At 36.6% G+C, this 27,894-nt stretch overlaps 2 protein-coding genes across 5 annotated transcripts in view; one reads left to right on the top strand and one right to left on the bottom strand.

The window, feature by feature from the left end:
• Window positions 1-63: 63 nt before the first annotated feature.
• Window positions 64-22,842, bottom strand: UNC50 (unc-50 inner nuclear membrane RNA binding protein). Of its 4 annotated transcripts, none has more exons than XM_074213745.1 (7): window positions 22,483-22,572; window positions 20,297-20,355; window positions 19,245-19,528; window positions 18,529-18,649; window positions 4,385-4,524; window positions 4,202-4,303; window positions 67-838 (listed from the first exon to the last, which is right to left on the bottom strand). In XM_074213745.1, the coding sequence occupies exons 3-7, from the start codon at window positions 19,522-19,524 to the stop codon at window positions 702-704; spliced, it is 780 nt and encodes a 259-aa protein (XP_074069846.1). In that variant the 5' UTR covers window positions 19,525-19,528; window positions 20,297-20,355; window positions 22,483-22,572; the 3' UTR covers window positions 67-701. The 4 variants fall into 4 exon arrangements, with proteins under 4 accessions (XP_074069844.1, XP_074069846.1, XP_074069845.1 ...); XM_074213744.1 differs by lacking the exon at window positions 22,483-22,572 and adding an exon at window positions 21,659-22,366; XM_074213746.1 differs by lacking the exon at window positions 22,483-22,572 and adding an exon at window positions 21,939-22,366.
• The window catches only part of COA5 (cytochrome c oxidase assembly factor 5), a 21,521-nt gene continuing 16,147 nt past the window's right edge, over window positions 22,521-27,894 (top strand). Inside the window, exon 1 of the mRNA XM_074213747.1 lies at window positions 22,521-23,055. Within this exon, the coding sequence (XP_074069848.1) occupies window positions 22,954-23,055 (102 nt within the window). The 5' untranslated portion in view covers window positions 22,521-22,953. The remainder of the gene's footprint in view (window positions 23,056-27,894) is intronic.

Raw genomic sequence — 27,894 nt, 5'->3', positions numbered from 1 at the left:
ATGAATTATCATTTAGACTCTACTGAATAGTGATATTTTATGTGTCTATTTTATATATATATATATATATACACACACACACACATATACATATACATACATACATATATATACACACCTTGTGACATGTTGGTAACTGGGTTCTGGAAGGCTAGACCAGAAGAGAATAAATTCTGGCAAGTCTTAACCTCCTTTTTTAAGCTAAAAAGACTTGAAGTAAACAAGTAATATATCTTTCTCAAGGGCTGGTCTAGATTGCTACATTAAGAGGCTCAAACCAGGGGTTATGCCACCAGGTTATTAAAATACTTTGATCTCAGTGCCTATTAAGGCAGAGTTGTGCGCTCTTGTGACAGAGATCACCAATAAAATCAAGGATCCTTGAAAATTCTGACATATGGAGATTATTGTTAAGCAAGGGTAAAAATCAAAATACTTCCCAAATAATAACTTAAAATTACTGCTTAGTCAAAACTGAAAAGGCTTACACTTTGGTTTAAAAATATTTATTACACAAATGTACATTTCATGGTTTCAAAGAATGTACTGTGAGTGGAGTCAACATGAAGTTGGAAATATTTCCAAAAATTCACAAAAACTTTACATTTTTAAAGATATCTACAATTAAAATTTATTTACACTTTTTTACAAGAAATCTCAGCCACTTTAACAATACTGTTGACAGCTAAGAGTCACATTTTTTATTTCACTCTATACTTGTAGAAAGAGCACAGTGTGTGAGTGAAGTTCCATCCCAGTGCTAACGACAATCCGTAGAGTAGAATGAGAGGTGCAAATGGATACAAAAGAATTACCGTGTTTTTCAAAAACGGCAGTGCTGGAAAGCAAGGAAACAAATCCAAATGAATAGAAAGTGAATAAAATATTAATTCCTAATTACAAATCTCAAAAGCTAGAATTGAATTGTACAAAAATATTTTTCTCACCATATGAAAAAAGGCTCCAAATCATGAATAAGAAAAATGCAAATTAAAAACACTGACAGACATAATTTCTATCCAATTACTTGCTGTCTTGGGGAGGGAGAAGGGAAGGGAAGGGAAGGGAGGGAGAGAAAAATATGGAACTCAAAATCTTACAAAAATAAATGTTGAAAACTATCTTTAAATGTATTTGGAAAAAATGAATTGAAAAAGAAAATGTTATTGGGATGTATTTAGCAAAATAAAGAACACTATGATAGAAAAAAACTGAATTTCTACCTCATACTCTATAATTGACAAAGATAATAAAAAAGGAAATTGATCATTGTTAAAAGGGCTGTCAGAAGATTACCACAGTGAATTCACTGTCAACAGTATAGCTGTGATCCAGTCATATGAAAAATTGATCTAAATCAATTAAAGCATCTCTGAGGTGCCACCTCACATCTCAGACTGGCCAATATGACCAGAAAGGGCAATGATCAATGTTGGAAGGGTTGTGGGAAATCTGGGACACTCACACATTGTTGGTGGAACTGTGAACTCGTCCAACCTTTCTGGAGAGCAATATGGAATTACACCCAAAGGGCAACAAAAATGTGCAAACCCTCTGTTCCAGCAATACTGCAACTGGGTCTATACCCTGAAGAGATCATGAAAAAGGGTAAAAACATCACTTGTACAAAAATATTCACAGCAGCCCTGTTTGTGCTGGCAAAGAACTGGAAATTGAGTGGATGTCCATCAATTAGGGAATGGCTTAATAAACTGTGGTATATGTATGTGATGGAACACTATTGTTCTATTAGAAACCTGGAGGGATGGGAATTCAGGGAAGCCTGGAAGGATTTGCATGATCTGATACTGAGTGAGATGAGCAGAACCAGAAGAAGACTGTAAACCCTAACAGCAACATGGGAGTTGATGGTCAATCTTAATGGACTTTCTCATTCCATCAGTGCCAGAATCAGGCACAATTTTGTGCTATCTGCGATGGAAAATACCATCTGTATCCAGAGAAAGAATTGTGGAGTTTGAACAAAGACCAAAGACCAAAGACCATTACCTTTTAATTAAGAAAAAAAGAAAAACCATTATCTTAAAAGGTAATTTTGCAATCTCTTATACTTTGTTTTTCTCTCTCATCACATTCAACTTAGATCAATGTATACCATGGAAACAATGTAAAGATTAACTGACTACCTTCTGTGGGGAGTGGGGGTAGGGAAGTGAGATTAGGGGGAAAATCATAAAATCCTCAACTAATTAATTAAAAAAAATAAAAAGTAAAACATAAAAAAAATCAGTCTAACCATTGTGGAAAATAATTTGGAAGTATAACCAAAAAGTCATTTAATACATGTCCTTTGGCCCAGAAATATCTCTACTTAAAAAATACCACAAAGAAATCTAAGAAAGGAAGGTCTCAGATGTCCAGAAATATTTATAGCCATATTTTTAGTAGTAGTAGTAGTAGTAGTAGTAGTAGTAGTAGTAGTAGTAGTGGTAGTAAAGAATCAGAATCAGGGAATGGCTAAATATATTATGGTTTATGAAAAACTCAGAACTTAGTTGAATGCAGTGACTAGTCATGACTCCAGAAGATTAAAGAAGCATATTCCTTTCAAGCAAGGTGACTGACTGTAGATGCATATATTTTCACGCATGATCAATGTGTATTCACAAATTTTGCTGAACTATACTTATTTCAAGGGAGGGTTTTTAATCTGAGGAAGAAAACTGTAGGGATATATATGATGAGGGTCTAGACATAGTGATACAATTGACAATGACTGCCCCCCCCAGCTCCACCTCAGATGGAAGGAATTCAAGTCTCCATCCCACTCCCAGATTCCCTATGATGGTGAGTCAGTTCCCTCCTTTGTATATAAGGTTCCTTGGCCAGTCATCAGATCCGTCACTAACTCCTTAGGACTTTAGAACTTTGTGCCTGTCCTGTAGCCCAATTCCTCCTTCTATGAGTTATTGTTTCCAATTATAAAGAGAGTGTCTTTTATCTTTGCCCATAAAACTGCCCTAATGTATACATTGACACCCAAATTTGTTTTTTCTGAGAGCAATTAAAATTTCAGTATTCAAACAAGCTAAAAAGGAATTTAAAGGAAAAAAGGAGATATTATCTCAAAATGGTTATTGAACATACAACATACTGAGCCAGTTAAGAAGTTAAAAAAACCTAGTGCTATGCTGCTATTTTATAAGTAACTATCCTAAAAGTACTAAAAAAAAATGGAGATATGCATGTCACTTAACTCTACTGCCTTGCAAAAATCAAAAAATTAAAAAAAAAAACCTTTGAAAAAAATCAACTGGTTAGTAAAATGAGGCAGAAACACACCAAATGTGAGATACAAATTAGAACATTATCTAATTCTAACAATGCCTACAAAGCCTAGGTTCAGTAAGGCTATTTTAAAGACAAAGTATATATATATTAAAACCCCAAATCATTTGTAGTGGGGGGACATTAGAAGCTTTACCCAAAAATCCAGAATTTAAGTAAGGATGCTCCTTTCTACTACTGTTAGTTGATAAAATTTTAAAAATGCTATTGGTAACCATTAAGAGAAATTAAAGACATAATTAAAGGCATAAAAAGCCAAAATTATTCCTGTTTCCTGACAGTTTATCCAGAAAAGAATCAGCAAAGAAACTAATTCAGACAAGTAATAGCTTTGCTCAAGTACCAAGATAAATAATAAATATTCCCAAACAAATTCTGGCAATTTTTCTCTTGATGTTTCTAATAAAGACAGTTTGCGATTTTCAAAGAAAAGTAAGATTTAAAAAGAAAAAAAGATAACATTACCCCCCCCCAATTCTTTGTCTCTAGAGGGTTTTAAAAAAGATATTTCAAACACACAGGATATAAGTATATAGCTAATCATTTTATTCCCCCAAAAGAATCCCTTTGCATAAAAACTTGGCTTCCCAAGATAAACTTATACGCAAGGGATTTAAGATCCACAGGGAACATAATTTATGGAATATATGCTAAATAGATATCTGCTGAATTAAGAAATGCAGAATTTAATAGGAGTGAATTCCAAGCAGCTGAATATATCAGTGGTTTCAGTTAGATACTGCATCTAACTGAAGAATTGGGTGAGAAGAAAGCCATAAAGCTTTTGCAAATAATCTATAAAGTAATGTATGTTTGAAGATAATAAATATTGTTTCCTTCCTTTCTAACATTAGATACTTTTGAATAAATTTCAATTCTTGGTTATACTTACCACTGTATCCTAGGAATGTTACATAGATATAATAACCAACGGCAATCAACCACAATGTATTTCCAACAAAGTAACCAATAAAAGTATCTGTCATGATAACATCTGTAAGAAAAGAAAAAACTTTAATCACCATTATGTTCAATGACGACGATAATACCATTTTGATGCTGATTTGCTACTTACAGTTAATGAAAAAAAGCTGGATAAAATGCAAAATGACAAGTAGTGGATAGAAAGCATTCAAATGAACATCAAAGGCATATCCCCATTCCACATCATAGTCCCTGCTCTGTCGTTTCACTAAGTACTTGTTAGAGATAAACCTAATGGAAAATAAATTCAAAAGAATAAATTAGGCAATATGAAATGATTTCATAAAGCAACAAGTTATACATTCATAAATCATAGTATGCTAATTACAGCAACTATACAGCAATATGTTAATATTCACATAGTAACAATTATTACTAAACATTTATTAAATGCATGTTATATGTGTAATACAAACTAAATTTGGGTTACAAATTCAATTTTATACACCTTTATATCAACTCTACAATAATGACAATATATTAACATGTTAAAAGAAATCCTTCCATGAAAATACTTTTCAACTTTATCACGAAAAAGTGAACTCATTTTTCCTGTATCTGTTTCAATAACAATTTTCAAATAATGAAAAGAAACTAGAAGATATACAGGAAGATAATGGTCTTGTTATCACAAATCACTTCTTTGAATGAAGGTAGTAAGAGCTGGAAGCACTTTAAGGAACTTTAATGATTGTTTCATTTACAGAGGGCAGCTTGTTCTAATTTTTCCCCTGGAAACATTTTTTTCCCCTTCATATTATCATACAAAATTGTTGATTCAACAATCACTTATTAAACACCCATTACATGTAAGGGTCTGCCAAGCACTGGACCTACATAGAAAGGCACAAAAGTATCCATCCTCCACATAAAAAAAGCTAATTTGAGGAAGGATAGTGCTAGCAACTGGAGGAAGCAATACAATGTGTCTTCATAAAATATTTTGGTGGCTAGTTTTGTGATGATTAAAGATAGGAAAGACTGAAAAACTACCAAGTGGGAGAGTCCTGAGGCAGTCTAGATGAGAGGTGACAAGGTACCTGAAGATAGGTAATTGTACTGTGAATATAAGAGGTCCCAGGTTATGAAAACAGTTTTTAAAAAAAACCCGAAAACTATTATGGAAGAATGTAACAGTAAAAGAAATGCAAACCTGGGGTTTCATCTTATACTCGGCAAATTGGCAAAAATGAAAAAATTTAGGAATAAGTCATGTGGGAGGGACTGTTTGGTGGAGTTGTGAAATGATACATATAATCACAGTGGAAAGTAATTGGTAACCAAGCAAATGAAGTGAATAAAATGTCCACTTCTTTGACTCAAGAGTTGCAACTGCTAAGTGTATACCCCCAAAATGTAAATGAGAAAGACAGTCCCCATGTACACCAAAATATTTAAAACAAGACCTTTTGTGGTAGTAGAGAACTGGACATGAAATAAATGTCCACTGGGAATTGTCTCAATTGTGGTACATGAATGTAATGGAATATTACTGTATTGAATATAATGAATACCAAGAATAGAAAGATACATGAAAAGATGCAAAGTCAAATATGTAAGACAAGGAAAACATTTTCTTTGCTGTGGAAAGGAAAACAAAATAAATGAAACTCAGTGCTATGAAATTCTAATATTCAAGCTTGGCTCCAAAAACGACATCTTCCCAGATAAAGCAACAGCAAAAATAAACTTAATTAAAAAAGAAGATGAGGAAATCATATTTTTCTAAAGGTAACATTTCCAACAAACTCACTTCAATACTTAACATATATTCACCAATAAGCATAGATTCTAACTATATGAAAGAAAAGTTAAATGAACTAAAGAAATAGACAGTAAAACTACAATAGTAAGAACTCCATTTGCCACTATCAGGTCTAGATGAATTTAATTAAAAAAAAAAACCTGAATAAAATTTTAGAAAAACCAAGCATGATACACAACTAACAATAACTGAATTAAAAGAGAAAGGAGTTAATTTCTCAGGTGTACATGGTCATTCTTACAAAAATTATGTGCTCAGATATAAATCGCAGAAACAAATGCAAAAATTTGTACCTACACCCAAAGGACAATAAAGCTGCAAACCCTTTGATCCAGCAATACCACTACTAGGTCTAAATTCCAAAGAGATCATAAAAAGGGAAAAGACTTACATGCACAAAAAAAAATAAAGCAGCTCTTTTTTGTAGTGGCAAAGAATTGGGAATCAAAGGGATGCTCTTCAGTTGGGGAATGGCTGAATAAGTTGTGGTATATAAATGTGGAGTAATATTGTTCTGTAAGAAATCATGAGCAGGAGGACTTCAGAAAAGTCTGGAAGGATTTGTATGAACTGATGCTGAGTAAAGTAAGCAAAACCAGAAGAACATTGTGACATAGTAGATAGAGCACCAACCCTGGCTTCAAGAGGACCCGAGTTCAAATCTTACCCTCAGACACTTAATAATTACATTAGCTGTGTGACCTTGGGCAAATCACTTAACCACACTGCCTTGTAAAAACATGATAAACTATGGTGGGAGTATAACGACAAAGGCAATTCTAAAGGACTTGGGCTAAAAAATGTCATCCACATGCAGAGGAGTCTGAATGCAGATCAAAACTTGCTATTTTCAGTTTTTTAAATATTTTATTTGTTTTCCAATTATAGTACTTCCTATCATTTTTTGTTATGTTTTGAATTTTACAATTTCCCTTCCAACCTCCCTTTCTTCTCCCCCACAAAAGGCAGTCTGATAATTTTTACATTGTTTCCATGCTATATACTGATCAAAACTAAATGTGTTGAAGCGGCTAGGTGACGCAGTAGATACAGCACCAGCCCTAGAGTCAGAATACCTGAGTTCAAATCTGGCCTCAGACGCTTAATAATTACCTAGCTGCATGGCCTTGGGCAAGCTACTTAACCCCATTGCCTTGCAAAACCCTACAAAAAAAATTGAATGTGTTGAGAGAAAAATATCCTTGAGGGAAAAATAAAACGTAAGAGATAGCAAAATTATGTAGTACAAGAGATAACATTTTTTTTCAAAATTGAAATTAATAATTGTCTTTGGTCTTTGTTTAAACTCCATAGTTCCTTCTTTGGATACAGATTGTATTCACCATTGCAGATATCCTAAAATTGTCACTGATTATTGCACTGATGAAATAACAAAGTCCACTAAGGTTGATTGTCACTCCCATGTTACTGTTACAGTGAACAATGTTCTTCTGGTTCTGCTCATCTTGCTCAGCATCAGTTCATGCAAATTCTTCCAGGCTTCTCTGAATTCCCATCCCTCCTGGTTTCTATTAGAATAACAGTGTTCCATAATGTACATATACCTCTATTTTCAATTTTTAAAATTTGATTTGTTTTATGTTTTGCTTTTTTTCCTCTCATGGTTTTCCCCTTTTGTTCTGATTCTTCTTTTACAACATGACTAATATGGAAATATACTTAACATAGTTGTACTTCTATATTCTATATCAGATTACTCAAAGGGGAGGGGAGAGAGAAGGGAGAAAAATGTGGAACTCAAAATCTTACAGAAAAATAAATGCTACAAATTTTCTTTGCATGAAGTTGGAAAATAAAACATTTTCAAAGATGCAGATAACATTTTTTCATAGTTTTTCCTTTTGTTGTGTTTCTTCTTTTAAACAACATGACTAATGTGGAAATATGTTTAACATGATTGCACATGTATACAGGGGCAAGAAGAAAAATTTGGAATCAAAAATCTTTTAAAAATCTTTAAAACATAAGAAAAAATAAAGAACTAATGCAGAGAGAAGGCACCAGCATTATGGGAGAGGGGAAGATCTAGAAAGAATTTTTATTCAAAAGAAAATTTGGGGGCAGAAATAAAAAGGGAACATTCTTGCTAGCTATTACTGGCTACCTAATCCCCCAAGGATCATCATAATAACCTCATATTCTCTCTCTCTCTCTCTCTTTTTTTTAAGTTTTTGCAAGGTAAATGGGGTTAAGTGGCTTGCCCAAGGCCACACAGCTAGGTAATTAAGTGTCTGAGACCGGACTTGAACCCAGGTACTCCTGATTCCAGGACCTGGGCTTTATCCACTGCACCACCTAGCCACCCCCAATAACCTCATATTCTCAACCCAATGATCTTTTTATATTTCCTATGTCATTGTACAAAATCCCTTTCCTCACTGCTTACTCCCTTTATACCCATCCTTCTCAACCCAACACTTTCAGCCCCCCCAATCCCATTTTAACCTATCCCTTCTATTATGCTCTCTGAAATGCCTGTTTCATAGATAATAAACTTGCTTTCATCTTAAACCTTTCTCATTTCATCCTTGTGCACCCACTGAAACAAAAATCCAAGGAGGAAAGAATATTCAAGAGGAGATGAAGACCAACAGTGCCGAAAATTGCAAAAATGACAAGGAGGAGTACTTAGAAAAAAGCCAATGTACCTAGAAATTGAGAGCTTTCATAATCTTTGAGAAAGCAGCTTGCAGGAGTCAAACTCAAGAACGGGAAGTATATGCAGCCAGAAGGATTCCTTTTAGAAAGTTAGCTAAAGAAAGGCAGAATTTAAGTTCCTTGAGGGCAGGAACTGTTAACTTTTTCTTTGTATTTCTAGCACATAATGCCTGGTGGATGACAGGCTTTATCAAATTAACAAAGAATTGAAGGGAAAGATGTAGAATAGTTTCAGGGTATGGCAGAGAGAGAGTTTATTTTTATTTGATATCGCTTTTTTAAAAAAATATGTCACTTCTTGATACACTTTCCCAGGTCCACTGAATTCTCCTACTATACAGAGAAAAATCAAATTAAGCAAAATTAATAAAGAAAATAATTCTGACAACATATCCAAATTCCACAGCTTTCAGACCTCACACCTCTCTCTACTGAAAAAAGTATGTTTTAGTCTGTTCTCTAGGACGAAGATCATTTACTGAACTTGAGATTACCAGCCTCCTCTCAGTGTTGTCATCATGTCCAATATTATTATAATTTTGTGGCTTGATTCCCCTAATTCAGTTTTTCCCCCTTCACTCTAGGCAGCTAGAAAGTGAACTAAATAGAGCCCAAGGTCAGATGTAAGGACAAACCAAGTTCAACCCTTCCTAGCTGTGTGATCCCAGGCAACCCACTTAACCTCTGTTTTATCAGTTTCCTCAACTATAAATATAGCACCCAACGTACAGGTTATTCCTCAAGGTACTAAGCAGAGTATCTGATGTTCAGTAGATACTTGATATTTCTTCCCTCTATATCACTGTTTTCCCTTGTTTCTCTATGTTCCCATATTTACTATTTCATACAGCAAGAATTACATTTATATACTACATTTCCCAAATAATGGCACCTGCTTTGTTTCCTTTTTTGAGCAAGGATGTGGGCAAGAGCTACTTACAAAGAATGCTTTATGAATCTTTTGTTACATATGAAATCTTGGTCTTTGACTTCCTTGGGATATGAATTAAATGAATGAAAAAGCATTTAATAAGGATTTACTTAGCACTTACAAGTACTAAGCAATGTAAAAGAGTCTAGCTAATGAGATAGCTAATTAAGTAAGTATGAAGAAGCTAGTTACCTTGAATAATTCCTAATTGTTTTTTTAGGGGTTGTTTTGTTTTTTTGCAAGGCAAATAGGGTTAAGTGGTTTGCCCAAGGCCACATAGCTAGCTAATTATTAAGTGCCTGAAGCTGGATTTGAACTCAGATTCTCCTGACTCCAGGGCCGGTGCTCTGTCCACTGTGCCACTTAGCTGCCCAGACTGACCTAATTGTTTTTCAATTTACACATAAATATTATGTCTATTTTCTAATAGATCTTTCATTATTTATTATTTCCATCTTTTTATCATTTTTGCTAATTTGATTTTTATAACCAGTCCTATTCTAACTATTGATTTTGTTAATATAATAAAAATTTTGCGACTGAAATTGCTTATCTTATTTTTTATGATTATCTCTATCTCATCTAAGAAATTGTAAAGGTAGTGTCTTTCTCCTTTATTTAAATATTACCTTTTATGTGTTTAGATCATAGATTTATCTGGAGTTTATTATGGTATGTCATGTAAAATATAACGTAAGATAAATCCAAAACTAGCTCATGTCAACTCACTTTCTCTTCTTGTCTCCAGCAGCTTTTATCAAATGAGGCCAGGAAGTTTCTTCTGATGATTTATATTCCTGACTTTCCTCAAATATTGAACTAAACTGTTCTATTGTTTTTGTGTCTTGTTTATCTATTGTTTTGCTAATACTTATCTATTTTTAATTTCAATACCAAGTAGTTTTGATGATTACTATATACCAGATCTCAAACTATATCATTAGCTATCCATCATTCCTACTTTTGTTCCCTAGGTTCTTTACCTTTTGCTTCTCTAGATAAATTTTGTTATTTTGTCTATAAAGCAAGTATTTTATAGGCTGATATAGTACTAAATCTTAAATTAGCTTAAATCATCATTTTTATTAAATTGCTATGGTCTGGAGATGGCAGCTAGGTGGCACAGTGGACAGAGCGCCGACCCTGGAGTCAGGAGGACATGAGTTCAAATGTGGCCCCAGACACTTAATAATTACCTAGTTGTGTGACCTTGTGCAAGTCCATTGCCTTGCTATACCAAGAAAAAAAATTACTATGTTCTAAATGTCTGTCAAACTGTTTAAGTCTTCTTTATTTCAGTATTTTGTGGCCTTTCTGATTTAACCTATAAGATACATAACACTTACAATGAAATCCTTTATTTGCTTGACAGTTATTTTTAACACAAACATCTCAACTTCTATAGCTTTCCTAGTAACATATAGAAAGATTGATGATTTCTGTGGATTAATTTTATATTCTACTTTTTAAGAGCTATTTCCATTAGTTCCCCTCCTACTATCCTACCCTCCATCCTGCTAAGTTTCATTTAATCCAAGTTCCTAACCTTGGGTCACAGATGTCTTTGGAGTGTGGTGAACTCCACCTCAAACTATTTTTAAAGGCATCAAATAAAATGCAAAGGATACAAATGAAACCAATTACACTGAAATATACTTATCAAAATATTTTTAAAGTAAGTTCAAAGACCTAAATTAAGAATGCCTGCACTAGAGGAAAAAAAATTTAACATAAAATAATATAAATCATAGACAGAAAGGACAATAGCATAGACCAATGAACAGATCAAGAAATACTGTCAGATCTTTGGAAAGGAGAGATATTTATGACCAAACCACAAAAAAAAAAAGTACATCATAAATTACATAATGGATGATTTCAACTATATTAAATCAAAAAGTTTTTGCACTAATAAAATCAATTCTCCCAAGATTGGAAGGGAAACAGAAAGTTGGGAAACAATTTTCACAGTAATTTTCACAACAATTTCTAAAATATATAGAGAAGTGAATAAAGTTTATGAAGTTACAAGTCATTTCCCAATTGATAAATGATCAAAGGATATGAACAGGCAGTTTTCAAATGAGGAAATTAAAGCTATTTATAATCATATGAAAAATGTTCCAAATCATTACTGATTACACAAATGCAAATTAAAACAACTGTGAGGTTCTACTTCACAACTATCATTATTGGTTTAGGATGACAAAAAGGGAAAACAGTAAGTATTGGAGAGGTTGTTGGGAGGATTGGGACATTAATGCACTGCTGGTGGAGTTGTGAACTAATCCAAACATTCTGGAGAACAGTTTGGAACTATGCCCAAAGAGCAATAAAACTGATCATACCCTTTGACCCATCAATACCAATACCAGGCCTCTATCCAGAAGAAATAGGAAGTTTTACATGTTGTAAAATATTCATAGCAGCTCTTTTTGAAGTGGCAAAGAATTGGTAATTGAGGTGATGCCCATCAATTGGGGAATGGCTGAACAAATTATGGCATATGAATGTTACAGAATACTCTTGTTCTAAAAGAAACCATAAATGGTTGGACTCTTAAGAAATATGGAAAGAATTACAGAAACTGATGCTGAGCAAAGGGAGCAGAACAAAAAGAACATTGTACACATAAACAACAACACTGTGAGTTGATCAACCTTGATGGATGCAGCTCCTCTCAGGAGTTCAGAGAGCTAGGATAACACTAGGAGACTTATTGTGGGCAAAGCTATCCATATGCAGAGGAAAAAAAAACCCCAACAAAAAAGTGAACCAGAATCTGAATAAACTTTAAAAAAAAAGTCTTATATTTTCCCCTCCTATCTCATAGTTTTCTTTTCCCTTAATCCTAATTACTCATGCAGAAAATCACTTATCTGTAAACATGTTAAACACAAAAGTATATATATATATATAATGTATATTCACCAGACTGTTTGCCACAGAGGGGAGAGAAGTGGGAAGGGTGGGTGGAAAACAATTATGTAATTTAAAACATCTCTGAGATACCACCTCACACCTCTCAGATTGGCAAAAATGACCAGAAAGAACAATGATCAATATTGGAAGGGATGTGGGAAATCTGGGACACTAATGCATTGTTGGTGGAGCTGTGAACTGATCCAACCTTTCTGGAGAGTTATTTGGAATTATGTCCAAGTGTTAATGAAGGGGTGCATACCCTTTGATCCAGCAATACTACTACTGGGTCTGTAGCCTGACGAGATCATGAAAAAGGGTAAAAACATCACTTGTACAAAAATATTCACAGCAGCTCTGTTGTGGTGGCAAAGAATGAGAAGTCAAGGGGATGTCCATCAATTGGGAAATGGCTAAACAAACTGTGGTATATGGATGTTACAGAACACTACTGTTCTAAAACCAGGAAGGATGGGATTTCAGAGAAGCCTGTCAAGACTTGCATGAATTGATGCTGAGCAAGATGAGCAGAACCAGAAGAACATTGTACATCCTAACAGCAACATGGGGTTGATGATCATACTTAATGGAATTGCTCATCCCGTAAGTGCAATATTAGACCTATTAGGGTCTCTGTGATGAAGAATACCATCTGTATCCAGAGAAAGAACTATGGAGTTTAAACAAAGACCAAAGATTATTACCTTCAATTTTTTTTTAAAAAGTTGTCTTATGTACTACTTAATTTTCCTATCTCTAATATTTTATTTCTTCCTCAAGGATATGTTTTTCTCTTAACACATTCAATTTTGATCAATGCATACAATAGCAGGTAAACAATGTAAAGATTATCAGATTGCATTCAGTGAGAAGGGAAGGTGGGGGAAAAATAGTAAAATTCAAACCTTACCAAAAAAGATAGGTAGAAGCTACTATTGTATATAATTGGAAAACAAATAAAATATTTATTTAAAAAAAAAGAAAATTGGGGGCAGCTAGGTGGCACAGTGGATAAGAGCACAGGAGTCAGGAGTACCCGAGTTCAAATCCGGCCTCAGACACTTAATAATTACCTAGCTGTGTGGCCTTGGGCAAGCCACTTAACCCCATTGCCTTGCAAAAACCTAAAAAAAAATTATGTAATTTATTAATATGTATATATGCATGTGGAGGAATGTTGAAAAACTTTCCTAACATGTAGTTGGAAAAATAAATCAATTGAAAAAATAATACAAATCATGCTTAAATAAGAGGAAAAATATTTTTGCACACAAGTCATTATAAAGAAACTGAATTCTATTTACCAAAAATGGGGGGGGAGTATATAAGTAAATAAGATTTTTTTTTTGAATCAAGTTGCCTTTAGGTTCTTTTTCATATGAAACCTCCAACTTTGTACTCTTTAAATACAATTGATACTATTTTGTTATATATCGATTGGCACAATGGTTCATTTCTTGATTCTTCGAAGTCTATGAAGTAACCATTAGGTTACTTCTTTAAAAACTTCTCCAATGGAGCCCTTCCCCAAGTATTCCAATTTTGTGAGAAATTCTTCTGGATCAGTTGTTTTGTATTGATGAAATAAGCATCTTTCATTTCAGGCACTTATATATATGCTGGTCAATGAGTAGTTATATAAGGGTTACAGAGCAAATCTCCTAGCACTCTCCCTAGAAAGTCTGGTGGCATCTAGGACACTTTATTTACTCTAGTTATAAATTTGCACTTGGTCATTTTTGTTTTGATGTTTCTAGTCCAATAATTGTCTCTGGCAGAAAAAAAATATACCATCCTATACAACTGCTTATCAAGGACTTACTGTACTCTGTGCTAAGTGTTGGGGATACAATAAAATGAAAGATAGTTCTTGCCCACAAGGAGTTTATAATCTTAAAGGGGAGACATATGAAAAAGAGGCATGAAAGGCAGAGGGAGAATACCAAGGGACACCCTATAAAGGGGTACCTTGTTCTAGAGCTAAAACCAGGCAAAGCAGTAGATGCAAAGCACAGTGAGTTGAAGTCTAGTTTTTTGTTCTTTATAAAAGAAGGGCTCCATTGGAGTTTGGTACTTCACTGGTCTAAACAGAGGAGAAAGGAGACTAGGGGTAGTGGAATCAATAAAGATTTTCTTTGATCATTAATTACTTTCTCTAACATAAATGTGTGCGTGTGTATGTATGTATGTATATATGTCAAACAACTTTTTGTGTCAGTTGGTTGATGAGTCCTCTGTGTCCATATGGTCTCCTTATATATCAATTTTTCCTCATCAGATAATCATCTTAGTGACTTCAAAGTTTCATTTTTGAAAGCTTCCCAATTTTCTAAGGCTATTTTCCCTCTATAAACTTTTATACCATAGGATCCTATGGCTTCTATCTCTAGAACCCTTTGAAATCTGTTCGCCCCTTCCCCAATCTAGGACAAGCTCTATCTGGCTTTTTCTCTATCACAAATTCTAAGATTTAATGGTACATCTCCCAAAGATTCCCATCATATCTATCTAGCAATCAGTTCTTCATTGTTGGTGAAAATCAGATCCAGAATAAAAATTAGTATTGTTGGTTCTACCTTCTCCTGAAGAAATTATCATTAAGGAAAGAATTATTAACTTCTCTGCTATGGGTGAAAAGATAAACTTGTCCATCATTACTATTATCATGCCTCCATGTCAAGCTTATGATATTTTTCAAATACCTGGATTTCTTTATAAATATAACTTAATACTTTTCTACACCCACTCTTTACCTTTCTTGTTCATTTTGAATAAGGTAATTACTTCCATAGTCATATTTGCTACTTAGCTCCAAGAGTTCAGTGATCCTTTTTTCTCCTTAGGATACTGCTCTTCTATACCCTAATCTCCTGACAACAGTAATAATTTCTGTTACTTAGATTCCCTTTTCTTCATTTTCATATATAATATAAGGCATTCTTTCATGTTTGGCCTTGAGCTATTATTTGCCAGTGACAGCAATACGAAATATTCCACATTATATAGATCATTTCAAATTTCCCCCTCATCTTCATGGTCAAAGTGACTATTCCCTGTAAATCTTGTCATCTTTGCTAACTGATTTCCTGGCTGATTTTCACCTTAAAGAATGGTCAGTCTTCTTTTAACTTCCAAATCTCTAGGTCCTTATACACCTTTAGTTTTTCAAGTCCTCCTACACTTTCCACCCCCCCCCAAATTTAGCCTCAGGCCTTCTTCACAATTCTAACAACCCCCCCCCACCTTCATAATTCCTTTTCCAACTTCACCAGTTCAAGTTTTTCCTCATGGTTTTTGTGGGAGGAACACAAGAGTTGTACGGCCTTTTCTTACCTTCGATTTTTTTTTTAAGTTTTTGCAAGGCAACGGGGTTAAGTGGCTTGCCCAAGGCCACACAGCTAGGTCATGCTAGGTCATTATTAAGTGTCTGCAGCCAAATTTGAACTCAGGTACTCCTGACTCCAGGGCCAGTGCTCTATCCACTGTGCCACCTAGCCACCCCTTACCTTTGATTCTTAAGAAAAAGCATATTTAATCTAATATTTTTATTACAAGACTCAATCAACCAACCAACATTTATCAACCACTTTGTGTCAGTGACTCTATATACAAAGATAAAAATGAAACATTTTATGCTCATTCAATAGAGGGAGAAAATATATACATATGTGTATATAAAAGATATATACATAATAAAAACAAAATAATTTGAGTGTGAGAAGTTCTAGTAGTTGCAGACATCGAGAGGCTTCATGAATGAAGCAGCATTTGAACTGAACTTTAAAAGAAAATGGACTTCTAGGAGGCAGACAAAAAAAGGGAGTTCATTTCAGGGATGTAGGACAACCTGAGTGAGAGCATAGAGATGAAAAATGGAATGCTGTGTGTGAGAAAACAGAAAAAAAAGCCAGTTTGGCTGATCTCAACTGTATAACAAAGAATTAGCAATAATGACTTTTATTAATGTCTTAAGATTTTATCACTCATGATATACCTTCAAAGGCCTTTTCCAAATAAGCATATTTAATGTATCTTACATATATTATTTCTGCCTATCTATAGACAGAATCATAGATTCAGAGTTGGTCATCCAGTTCAAATTCACTTTATGACTTGCTCCCAAAAATCACATATGTTTTAATTGCTAAAGTCAGAATTTGAATTTAGGTCTTGTGACTCAAAGTTCAACAATTCTGGTTCCGGGCTCTTTCCATTGCTCTGTCCTGTCCATTTCAAGCTTTTTTTTTTTTAAATTAGTAAACAAACAAAACAGATCACAATGGAAAAAGAGTAACATGAGAAAATAAAATGAGATCACTAACAGCAGTATCTTTTTTAGAAGGCATCTAACATGGACTATTTGGCTTATAGCAGTATGATGAATGAAGAAAGGTAGGGCAGCATAAACGTGGTTTGCCCATGATAAAGAAATAAATTTTAACAATACAAAAAGTTGCACAAAAAGACCACATAGTAGCAGATAGGGATCACAGAGCAAGGCTCTGAAGAAATATGAACTAGTAGCAATCACCATTACTGTGATTCGGAAATTTTCTAACCTAGTATCTGTGAACTTACATGACATTAAAAGACATATCAATATAACCAGGTTCCTTTGCTATGATACATATTTTATACATTTAAAAACATTATTCTGAGAAAGGATCCGTAGACTTTATGAAAATGCCAAAAGGGGTCCATGGCACAAAGAAAGTTAAGAACTTCTGTTCTAACTGAACTTTAGCAAAGAACATTTTTCATTCCATTGATTTAATATTAAGGACAACACATATATTGGTATAGAACAAACTCTGCAAGATAATAATGCAGGAAGCAGCAAAAACTTTAGTCTTGCTTAGATTATGGCATTCTATGGTTCACTAAATCAAAGCAATGTGCTCTGTAGTGGGTTTATTATTAACAACCATAGTGGGTTTTTTTAAAGTTTTTTTATTTTTTTTTAAATTAAAATCAAATGGTCCAATTAAGAACATGAAGGTACTAAGCTGTTACTAGCAAGTTATATAAATATTAGATTTGGCACTGATGGATTTCCAAATTCAATAGTTTATACACTGACTTTTAGCTGGAGTACTATTGTTGGGGCTGTAAAGAAATGAGAATGATTCATACCTCAAACTGTTTGCAATCTTGCAAGTTTTGTTCATCACTGCTCTTTCTGGGAAAAAAATATTTATTCTCAATCAAAATGTCAAGATAGAGCAACAAATTTTTTTCCTTAATATTGGGAGAATTGGAAGCTTAAGAATAAGCCTGGAATCCATACTTATATCTCTTAAAAACAGACAAATTTAAAAACTAGATATAATGATGAAGTTAGGCCCAAAAAGCACATATGTGACTTCCCTCCCTTTATCAGAGGCAAGAGATTGTGATATAGAGTTCTACATATTAACTATGATTTGATTGCCATTACTTAAGTTGTGCTATACTGATCTTTTCCCTTTTTAAAATTGCTTTTTATAAAAGACAGACTTTTGGAATAGCATAAGGGAGAGAGATGTTGGGACATGTAATATATGAATTATTAGTACTTTAAGTTTAATAAGAAAATCAGATATTGAGAATCCTTTCAGTCAAACATCACTGTGTCTTCTTTAAGTTTTAAAGTTTAATGTCTTAAATAGATCATCTAGCAAATATCACTGAAAAGATTGCTTCAAGTAAGGGAAGGCTAAGCAGATAATTCATGTAAAAATTATTTTATTTGAATTACTAACCATTGCTTTGACCCCGGGTTATTTACTGATACTGACAACAGTTGAAATAATTTATATGAAATCTTGACTATCCTAATCAAGCCTTTTCAATTAATTTTGTTACTTCTGGTTTCAATTTTAACAGCTTCCATATTTTAGAAATAAATAACTTAAAGGTCTACTGCAGTGCCTAAAAAAACAAAAGGTGTGGTACTTACCACATCAGAGTTGATATTAAAAGGCCAACACCTACACAGTCTATAAACACAACCCAAAGGAGAAGCTTTATGGTTTCAAAAAATCCCATATCCAGGACAAATCCAAATCCTATGGTGGACACTGAAAGGAAGATTACAAAAAGATGAATTAAACTTTGTGCTCCCTAAATACAGATGATTCTCTAAGGCAAAAAAGAAAATATTTCAAGTAAATTCAGCATTAATTCACCTTACAAAAAAAGCCCTCAATGTCAATGAACAAGAACTGTATGGTGGAATTACAATGAAATAGCTAGTCAAGACCTTTTAATTTAAATTATCTTAGTGCTTCCAAAATTTTAACTCCTGCTTCACTTTTGTTAAAATTCCTCATCTTAATATTTTTCATTGTAAAATATTACTTAAGGTCCACTTTGCTTATTATAAGACTTCACAGCAAAGACCAGCTTCAATTGTCCCCCATCCAACAAGTTTTAATGTGAATTGACCCAGATGAAATGATTAGCTGATCTTATTTGAGTGAATGTAGTCATTTCCTTTGGCAACATCTTCTGACAGCTCCAGAAAAGTTTGTTTTTGAAAGCGTTTCCAAATTCTAGTTCATTATTCACATTCAGATCTTCTATATTAAAGGACACAATCTTCACAATCAATCTTCTGCACTTTCATATTTGACTTGTTATTAAATTTTAGTGTTCATTTCCTAAGATACTTACCACAGAGCCAGATACTCAGTAATACCAAGAAGGCAGGATCATCTCTTGCCCACTGATCCTTTGTTTGTTTTCGGTAATGAAAGTTTCTGTAAACTCTTTGTGGGGAAGTGAAAAGATAGAGCATCTGCCAGGCAGCAAACTCAAAGTCCATCTGCCTGAATCGGAAGAGCCTCCGAAGATACTTGTAGCGTTTTGCTCCAGCTGTGTGCCTTGCTGCATCCCTGGAGTTCAAAGCACCATTCCCCTGTAATCGGGAATTCATTGACGTGGTAGGTAACATCTTTCTAGAATTTAAAAAAAAACCATCTTAGAGAAATAATTTGTCTTCTAGGAAGTGGCATGATACTAAGAGATAATCAAACTTTTTTTTGCTGGCAATATGCCTTCTTCCAGTTATTATACCTAAGAATCAAAGAGGTAAAAGAAGATCTATTAAATTGCTAGCTGAAAATTTTAGGTAGGATCAGTGGTGGACATTCACAGAAGAGTCTTGAAACATTCTATTTGGCCCTTGTTCTGGAGGTCTTCCCCACCCCAATTAAAACCAATGACTAGTGGGTTTGGGTTATAGTAACCCTTAATAATATTCATAGTGGGGCAGTGGATAGAGCACTGGCCCTGGAGTCAGGAGTACCTGAGTTCAAATCCGGCCTCAGACACTTAATAATTACTTAGCTGTGTAGCCTTGGACAAGCCACTTAACCCCCACTGCCTTGCAAAAAAAACCTAAAAAAAAGAAAAAGAAAAAATATTCATAGTCCTATTGTCTCTATATTGCACTCTTCTATACCACTATAGTATCTATATTGTTATTAGTACTCTGAGAATCACTGCATTAGGCCCTTTATTTGGGGGAAAACATTCATACATATCTGAGTACCACATATATGCCATTTAGTCCACTAACTTCAAATGTCTTCTCAGATCAGCTAAAGCAAATTTATGTGCTTTCTGACTTTGTTACTTCTACTTCTTCCTTTTAGAATCATAGTTAAGTTGTCAAGTTATTTTTCTTATTGTCATTTACTAGCAAATTTCACAAGATCTCTTACTTTTAAAAAGCCATTTCCTTCTGTTTCTAGCTGTTGACAATTACTTCACAATAATAAAGCTGGAGAAAAAAAGAGAAGAAAACTTGTAAGCAGTAACCAAGAAAGAGACTTGATGTACCTGAGCTAAGTGCAGCAATACAACCAATTAACAACTTAAAATCACTTCCAGTTTATAGGCAATATGTGAAAACATGCAGGTTTAATGAACCAATACCATCACCTAAACATGGACCCCTAAATAAATTATCTGTGTTTAATTAAAGCAAAGCCAGAGCAATGCAATTTTACATAAGGAAACAAATCCCTGCCACACACACACACACACACACACACACACACACACACACAAACACGTTGACATTATTGTAGGAGGTATAAAATTCCTATCCTAATTCCAACCAACTAGGCTGACAATATTGCAGCTAATGCTAATATTTTATTCTCACCACACTACAATGTCCTTTCAATGAATTTTAGTTTCATTAAAAGCAGAAATGATACATAGGTATCCAGAAAACCAGTACTGGAGGCAACAGTAATCCTCATTGTGCCCCTTTGGTATATTGGTTCATTATTGCACAAAGGGCAACTATGTTTGATCAACAGCAGTCTCCCCAGACAGGTGAAGTTTATTAGGCTCTTTCTTCTAGTAACAAGTAAATTTGAAAATGTGGTGCTGGGGCGGCTAGGTGGCGCAGTGGATAAAGCACCTGCCCTGGAGTCAGGAGTAGCTGGGTTCAAATCCGGTCTCAGACACTTCATGACTACCTAGCTGTGTGACCTTGGGCAAGCCACTTAACCCCATCTGCCTTGCAAAAAAAAAAAAATGTGGTGCTTTACTTTTTACTCTCTGCGTCCCCCTGGGGCTGTGCATAATACATATCTGTTGAATAACTTGAGTGAATCTTTGAGTACTCTACCTTATTATCAAAATTCAATATGCAATTATTCAATACTTTTTATGTGAAGAGTAATTACTTAGGTGCTTGTGGAGGTGACAATTTAATCCAGGAAAATAACTAAAACAAAATAATACCTAACTACCTTAGAGTTATGTATAAGCAAAGTGTTCCAGTGACTCTCAATTTGGAGTTATACATACAGATAGTATACTCAGTGACAGAAAAGATGGCAATGCAGGTTCACCAATCACTTTCCAAAAATTACTGGATATTTGACTTATAGGCAAGTCACCTCAAAATCTCTCAGTTTCCTAATCTATAAAATAAGGAGCATAAAACCTTTAGTACTTTACAAGGTGGTTGGGAAGTTCAAAGGAGAGAATTAAGCACTTGAAAAGAAAGTAAAAATCATTTTATAAATACCAGTATTCATAAATAAATTCGTGGAGATCACCCTTACCCTAGAATCTGTAGGTTTCTAGTCAATCACTAAGGTGACTGTCTTATGACAACCCCTACATCTAGACTCAACCACCAAGGGGACTGTCTCATCACAACATCCCCGACATCTAAAATGGAAGGAGGAATGCTAGGGTCCAAGGCAAACTCAGCTGAGACAGGGAGGCAGAGGACTGGGCCTAAGGCAGGCCCACCCGCTGGAGGGCAGAGGCCAGGAGAACTGACAACAGGAGGAGTTTAGAAGTGGGAGGGGAACGGCCGGACGGAGAACCGGACTGAACTTATTCAGCACACAAGCGGCCCAGCGGGATCATGCTTGGCGGAGGAGGGGAGCGGCAGCGCCGGGGTCCCCGGCCGAAGGCCCCCGCGCCGCAGCGGCGGCTGTCCTTGGGGAGGAAGCTGGGGTTAGTGGAGGCGACACGACACGCGGGAGAACTGGAGGCCCTGGTCCCGCTGCTTCGGCCGGCGTGGGCCCCGGGGCCGCGGGGCGCGCGTGTGGTGGCAGCCGGCTGGCAGAGGCGGCCACGGCCGGCCGGGGAAGCGTGGAGGCGGCGAGGCAGCAGCGCTGGCACGGGGGGGGGGGGCGTGGATCCGGGTCTCGCCCGGAGGGGGCGTGCCCGGCCCCCTCCTCGGCAGGCCCGGCTAACGCCCCAGGCACGTCCCGGTTATTACCGGCCCGAGCCCCCCCCCCCCTCGGGGTCGACGCGACTCGGCCCCACCTTCCGGTCGGCCCCGCGAGGAGGGGGCGCGGCAGGCGCGGGGGCTCTCGTGACGTCGCGAGAGCTCGCGGCGCGTGCGCCTGCGCGCCGCCGGGGGGGCACTCACCTGGAGCCCGGCTGGGGCCTCGGCCCGGATCCGTGATCCCCCCCGCCACCTCGGTTCAGCAGCCGAGCCAGGCGCCCGCCCCGGCTCCGGTTCCCCTTCCTTCCTGCGACGTAGTTGGTCTTGGTCACGCCCAGAGCGAGGCAGATCACGTGCTTCTCCCACTTCCGCTGAGCTTCCTGCCGGAGCGCTTTCGGAGTCCTGGATTCCGGCGGCGGCTGCCCCGCCGGAAGGAGCTTGTCCCTCCTTCCTGCCTCTTCCTCCCCGACGCCCTCCTCCGCCCCCTCCGCCATCACGGGTGCCGGCGGCCAGAAGGTCGCTCTTGCCGGAAGTGGAGGCGGCCCCGGGCGGGCGGGGGCGGTGTCGAGAACGCCACCGGCGGTGTCGGTCCGCAGCTCCGGGCTCGGCTCTGGGCGCGGCTCTCGGTCCCCTGGAGCCGGAGGCTGCCTCGGCGGCGGCGGCGAGGGGGAGGTGATGCCCCGTTACTATGAGGACAAGCCGGAGGAGGACGGCGCATGCGCCGGGGTGAAGGAGGATCTGGGGGCGTGCCTACTGCAGTCGGACTGTGTGCTCAAGGTAGCCCCCCCCCGACCGAGGGCCGCGGGGGAGGGGGTGCGGGCCCCTCGGAGGCGCGCCGCGCCCCGCCGCCCGCGCAAGGGAGCCCAGCGGGCGCCGCCGCCCCGGCCCGGCCCCGACCCAGTGCCTTGTGGCGGCGGAGGGCCTTAAACGCGAGCTGGGACTTGAACCTCGCCCGCTTTTGCCCATTACGCAACTGCAAGATGCTCACACTTAGAGATTTCTGAATGATGCCAGTCCAATACACATATTAACTGTGGGCGGCACGGTGTTCCAGGCTAGGGGAAAGACAGCGGCTTCAGGAGGACAAACCTTAGCGTGTAGAAAGGAATTTTTTTAAGACTCACGTAATCAATGTAGACGCTCTTACTGACACGACTCACAGCTTTTCTGTACCTTCTTTCAGTTAATGGTTTCAGTGTTGTCAACATGAAGTTTGATCTCCCGAGGACTGGCTAACTTTCTGACTGTAAAGCTTTCCAACATTTAGCAAGGGTGGTAATTGTTATTCCCTCTACCCATAGGATTCTTTGTTGAGCTCTTTTCCTTCTAGTGTCACCCTCCTGGAGCTTGTTTTATGCTAGGCATAGCCTTTGCAGATCAGGCCCTCTTCCATATAGTGAAGCATTGGAGTGGGTTTTAGCTGAAGATTCAACTGTACAAAGGTATAGAATATATATATCTGTACATATATGTGCTTACATATATCTATAAAGTACATAACTGTATATATACAAAGATATGTTCTATATAACATAAATGCATAAGAACTGTTATAGTGCTATATGATGAGGGTAAAAGATCCTCCAGGAAAGGTTTGTGCTTTCAGTGTTAAGTGGAATGGAGGTCATGAACTAACTGTATAGGTTGCAAGCCATAGTGTCCTGTTTAGAGAATGGTCAAAATGTATGTAGGGGAAATCTTGCTCTCTGCCATGATCATACAGCATGTGGAACTTAGGTTAACTTCTCAAAGTACCATTTCTCTTGAAATAAAAGACAGAAACTTTCCATAAAAATATTCAGTAGCACATATTAAGTTTCAAGGTATCTGAAAAAAAATTAGTTGAACATTAGGAGCGATACTGGACATAGTTAAAAGACCAAATAACACATCTCCATTTTTTAACTGGATTCACACTTTTGAATGAAAGAGGTTAGAACTGAAAGGGATCAAAAAAAAAAACCAAAGGGATCTAAAGAATTATCTAGTCCATTTGACTGATGAGGAACTACCATAGACTCACAGAGGTTAATTAATTTGATTTGTTCAAGGTCACATAGCTATTAAGTGGGAGACCAGGATGAGAACCCAAGTCTACTAGTTCCCATGGCTAGCTGTTTTTCGGCTATCCTGTACAAGATTCCATTCAGTAAATTTAAAAATAGATTGGAGGAGATACCGATAGATTGATGCCCTCTAGCTTACTAACAGAATAACTGAAACTGAAACATTTCATTATAATTACACAAAAGTTCAACTAGCCTTCCATGAGGCTTAGATGAAGGAGCTATCATGGTGAGAATCAGGAAAGGGTTACATGGAAGTGGCATTTGAAATGTCTTATTCAGTCATATTGTTAACATTTTGCACTATATATATTTTATATTATATATATATATATATATATTTAGTATTTTTGCATGCCTTCCAAATTTCATAGCAAAATTGGAAGTGCTCATCAGAGTTAAAATGGAGTGTTAAATAATACATTATAATAATTAAGAATCATTAAGTAGAGGCTAATTTTGCACATTTAATTTGTACTCCAAACATTAACAAACAAAACTGTTCCAGAAAGCAGTATGCATTGTTGCCTTCAGTGTTTTAGATGTCTTAACTGAACTTATGCCCTACAAATTATTTGTGTATTAAACATAACTTTGTCCAATCAACTCTTATATGTTTTTCCTTATTCACACCATTTTTGTTCACCAGTGCTTTATTTATCTGCTTAAATAGTAGATGTATAAAGTTAGATAAATTTAAATAAGTTTGATACTACTTTGTGATACCTTTTTTTTAGGTTTTTGCAAGGCAAATGGGGTTAAATGACTTGCCCAAGGCCACACAGCTAGGTAATTATTAAGTGTCTGAGACTGGATTTGAACCCAGGTACTCCTGACTCCAGGGCCAGTGCTTTCTCCACTGTGCCACCTAGCCGCCCTGTGATACCTTTTTTTTTAACTTTTTTTATCTGTTTCTATCATGTTTTACCATCTAATGACAAGAGCTCGTATTTACCAAGCCAACTTTATTGAAATCATGTATTACAGCCAGATCCCTATTGGTGTCAATAATGAATCCCCTATAATGGTTGCATATATTTGAATTCACACTGTTTGAAGCTATAATTATGGAAGATGTAGTAATTGATTTCAGTCCAATTGATATATGCTGTAAAATATATTGCAAAGGGAGGCACATTGATTTACCTAGCCACATAGCTATTTTTTCAGATTTGGAATTTGTATACTCTAACTTCATTATTCTTTCCTGAAGAAGTGTTAATTTACCTGAACAAGTATTCTCTTCATAATATCTTTAAATAGTTCTGTGAAAACATAATGTTAGGGGAAATGATATTACATAGGGTAGTAATAAAATATGAGTCATTGAGACTTCCAAGCCAAAATGACTAAGTGGAGGTGGACAGTACAAACTCCCAAATTTGACTTCCAGGAAAAAGCTAAAAATAGCTCCAGACTGAATAATTTAATGAAAACAATGTGTTTTCTGTCATGCCAAAAATTGCACAAAAAAAAGTTAGAATCCCATACCCAAGGTATACAAGCTAGAATTCACTGACAATTCTAAGAGACACCTTTAACTTCTATAAGCAGAAGATAGTAAGAGTGAAGTTTCTCTGGAAGCCCTTAGGAATAGCAGTGATAGTCATAGCAGTTGTTCAGATTGGAACATCCCAGACTGTTATAAGACACCAAGAAAGAGTTTAAAGGTTAATCTGTATCTCAACTATACAATCTTATGGTAATCATCTCAGAAATCCAGATGGCCACTGAAAACCAAGCAGGGTCAATCACAACATCCAAAAGTGCTTCAGAGTGAGAGCCTAATCCTGCTACAAAGCCTCAGTTTTAAGAAGTAAGTTTGGGAAGATAAGTAAACCAAAGACACTTATATGAAGAAAGATACCTAAAAATCTACACTAATAATTCCAAAGAAAATGCAGAACACAAAAAGGAAAGAATGGATTTTCCACAGTGACTACATGATAGCTAGAAGAAATGAAACATGAAATACAAACTACAAAAGTTCTGGCAGTAAAATATGAGGTCAGGAAAGAAATAGGCAGTACTTCTAGAACTTCTCTTCAGAGCTTCTTCACTATCACCCCAGTGAGTTCATTATTATAAGTGATTTCTGGATGAATTACTCCTTTTACCAAAACTAACCACCATTTTTTTGCAACTTAAAGCCTTAGAGAGCCTCAAAGACTACTAAGAGGGTCTTAGGATGGTTCTTGGAGATCTTGGAGACTGATCTAGCTTCAAGACAAGCTATGTAATGTGCTTTTCAAATGAATATTAAAACTACTAATGTCTTGTTTCATGAGCAAAGATCAATTTTTACATAGTTGTAATCAGTAGACTTGTTAAATTTGCTTTTATCAAAACCTGGCAAGTTATCTTGCTTAGGGGCCTTACATCACTCTGGTGATTGGGCCAACAGTAGCTCCTAGCCAAGCCCCACTTGGTTATTGTTGGGTCCTGATATTGAACAAGAGTGATTGTAAATAGTAATTGTTAATGTTTTGGCCAGAAACCCTGAGGGTCTTATCCTTCTTGATTGTTTTTTTGGTTGTTGTAGTTGTTGGGGGGGGGGAACTAGATTAAAGAGGCCCCCCCTCCATTTCATTTATTTCTTACCTAGTCTTAATCACTGAACAGGTGATTGAATGGTCAGATTGAACAGTCAGACTGAGAGTTGTTAAAAGGCTAGGTTAAAAAGATCAAGGTCTCCTTCTGCATCCAGGACCATCTCCAGTCATTCTGATTCCTATCTGGTGATTGAACCCAGATGGCTCTCAAGGAGAAAGTAAGGCTGATGACTTTGCACAGTCCTCAAGTTCACTTGCATGCATATCGTGGCCATCACATCTCTGATATCATGGTCTTCTTTGAGAAAGGAAGACAAACAGCAACCATCTGTTTTCATTCTCCATTAGAATGTCCTAAAGGACAAGAGGTAAGGGTAGTATTCTTGAGGCTCTCTAAGGCTTTAAGTTGCAAAAAAATGGTGGTTAGTTTTGGTAAAGGAGTAATTCATCCAGAAATCACTTATAATAATGAACTCACTGGGGTGATAGTGAAGAAGCTCTGAAGAGAAGTTCTAGAAGTACTGCCTATTTCTTTCCTGACCTCATATTTTACTGCCAGAACTTTTGTAGTTTGTATTTCTGTTGAAAAGACCATAGCTGAGTAGGAACTCTGAAAGGAAAACAGAAGATTTAGAAAACTTGAAAATATAAATTTGAGTAGTTAGAAGAAATGGAACCTTAATGTCTTCAAAAAGTCTTGTGGGGGGATAGAGTCAGGAGTCAGAAGGATCTGAGTTCAAATGTGACCTCAGACATCAGACACTTAACAATTACCTAGCTGTGTGAGCTTGGGCAAATCACTTAACCCCATTGCCTTCAATAAAATTTAAAAAAATGTATTGAGGGAATTAAGAAAAACAGGAGGATTTGGGAAGAATAGATTTGTTCTGAAGGTTGTAAAACAGGAAAAGGGAGAATAACAATAATATACTAATGTAGAAGGAAGGAAGAGGGATGTGAAAGTTGGTTCTAATAATTGAGACACATGAGAAGAAGGG

This window comes from Macrotis lagotis, chromosome 1 (genome assembly GCF_037893015.1).
Source record: "Macrotis lagotis isolate mMagLag1 chromosome 1, bilby.v1.9.chrom.fasta, whole genome shotgun sequence".
In the NCBI taxonomy this organism is placed as follows: Eukaryota; Metazoa; Chordata; class Mammalia; order Peramelemorphia; family Peramelidae; genus Macrotis; species Macrotis lagotis.
Note: the sequence above shows the minus strand (reverse complement) of the source record. Positions and strands in the feature narration are given on the sequence as shown.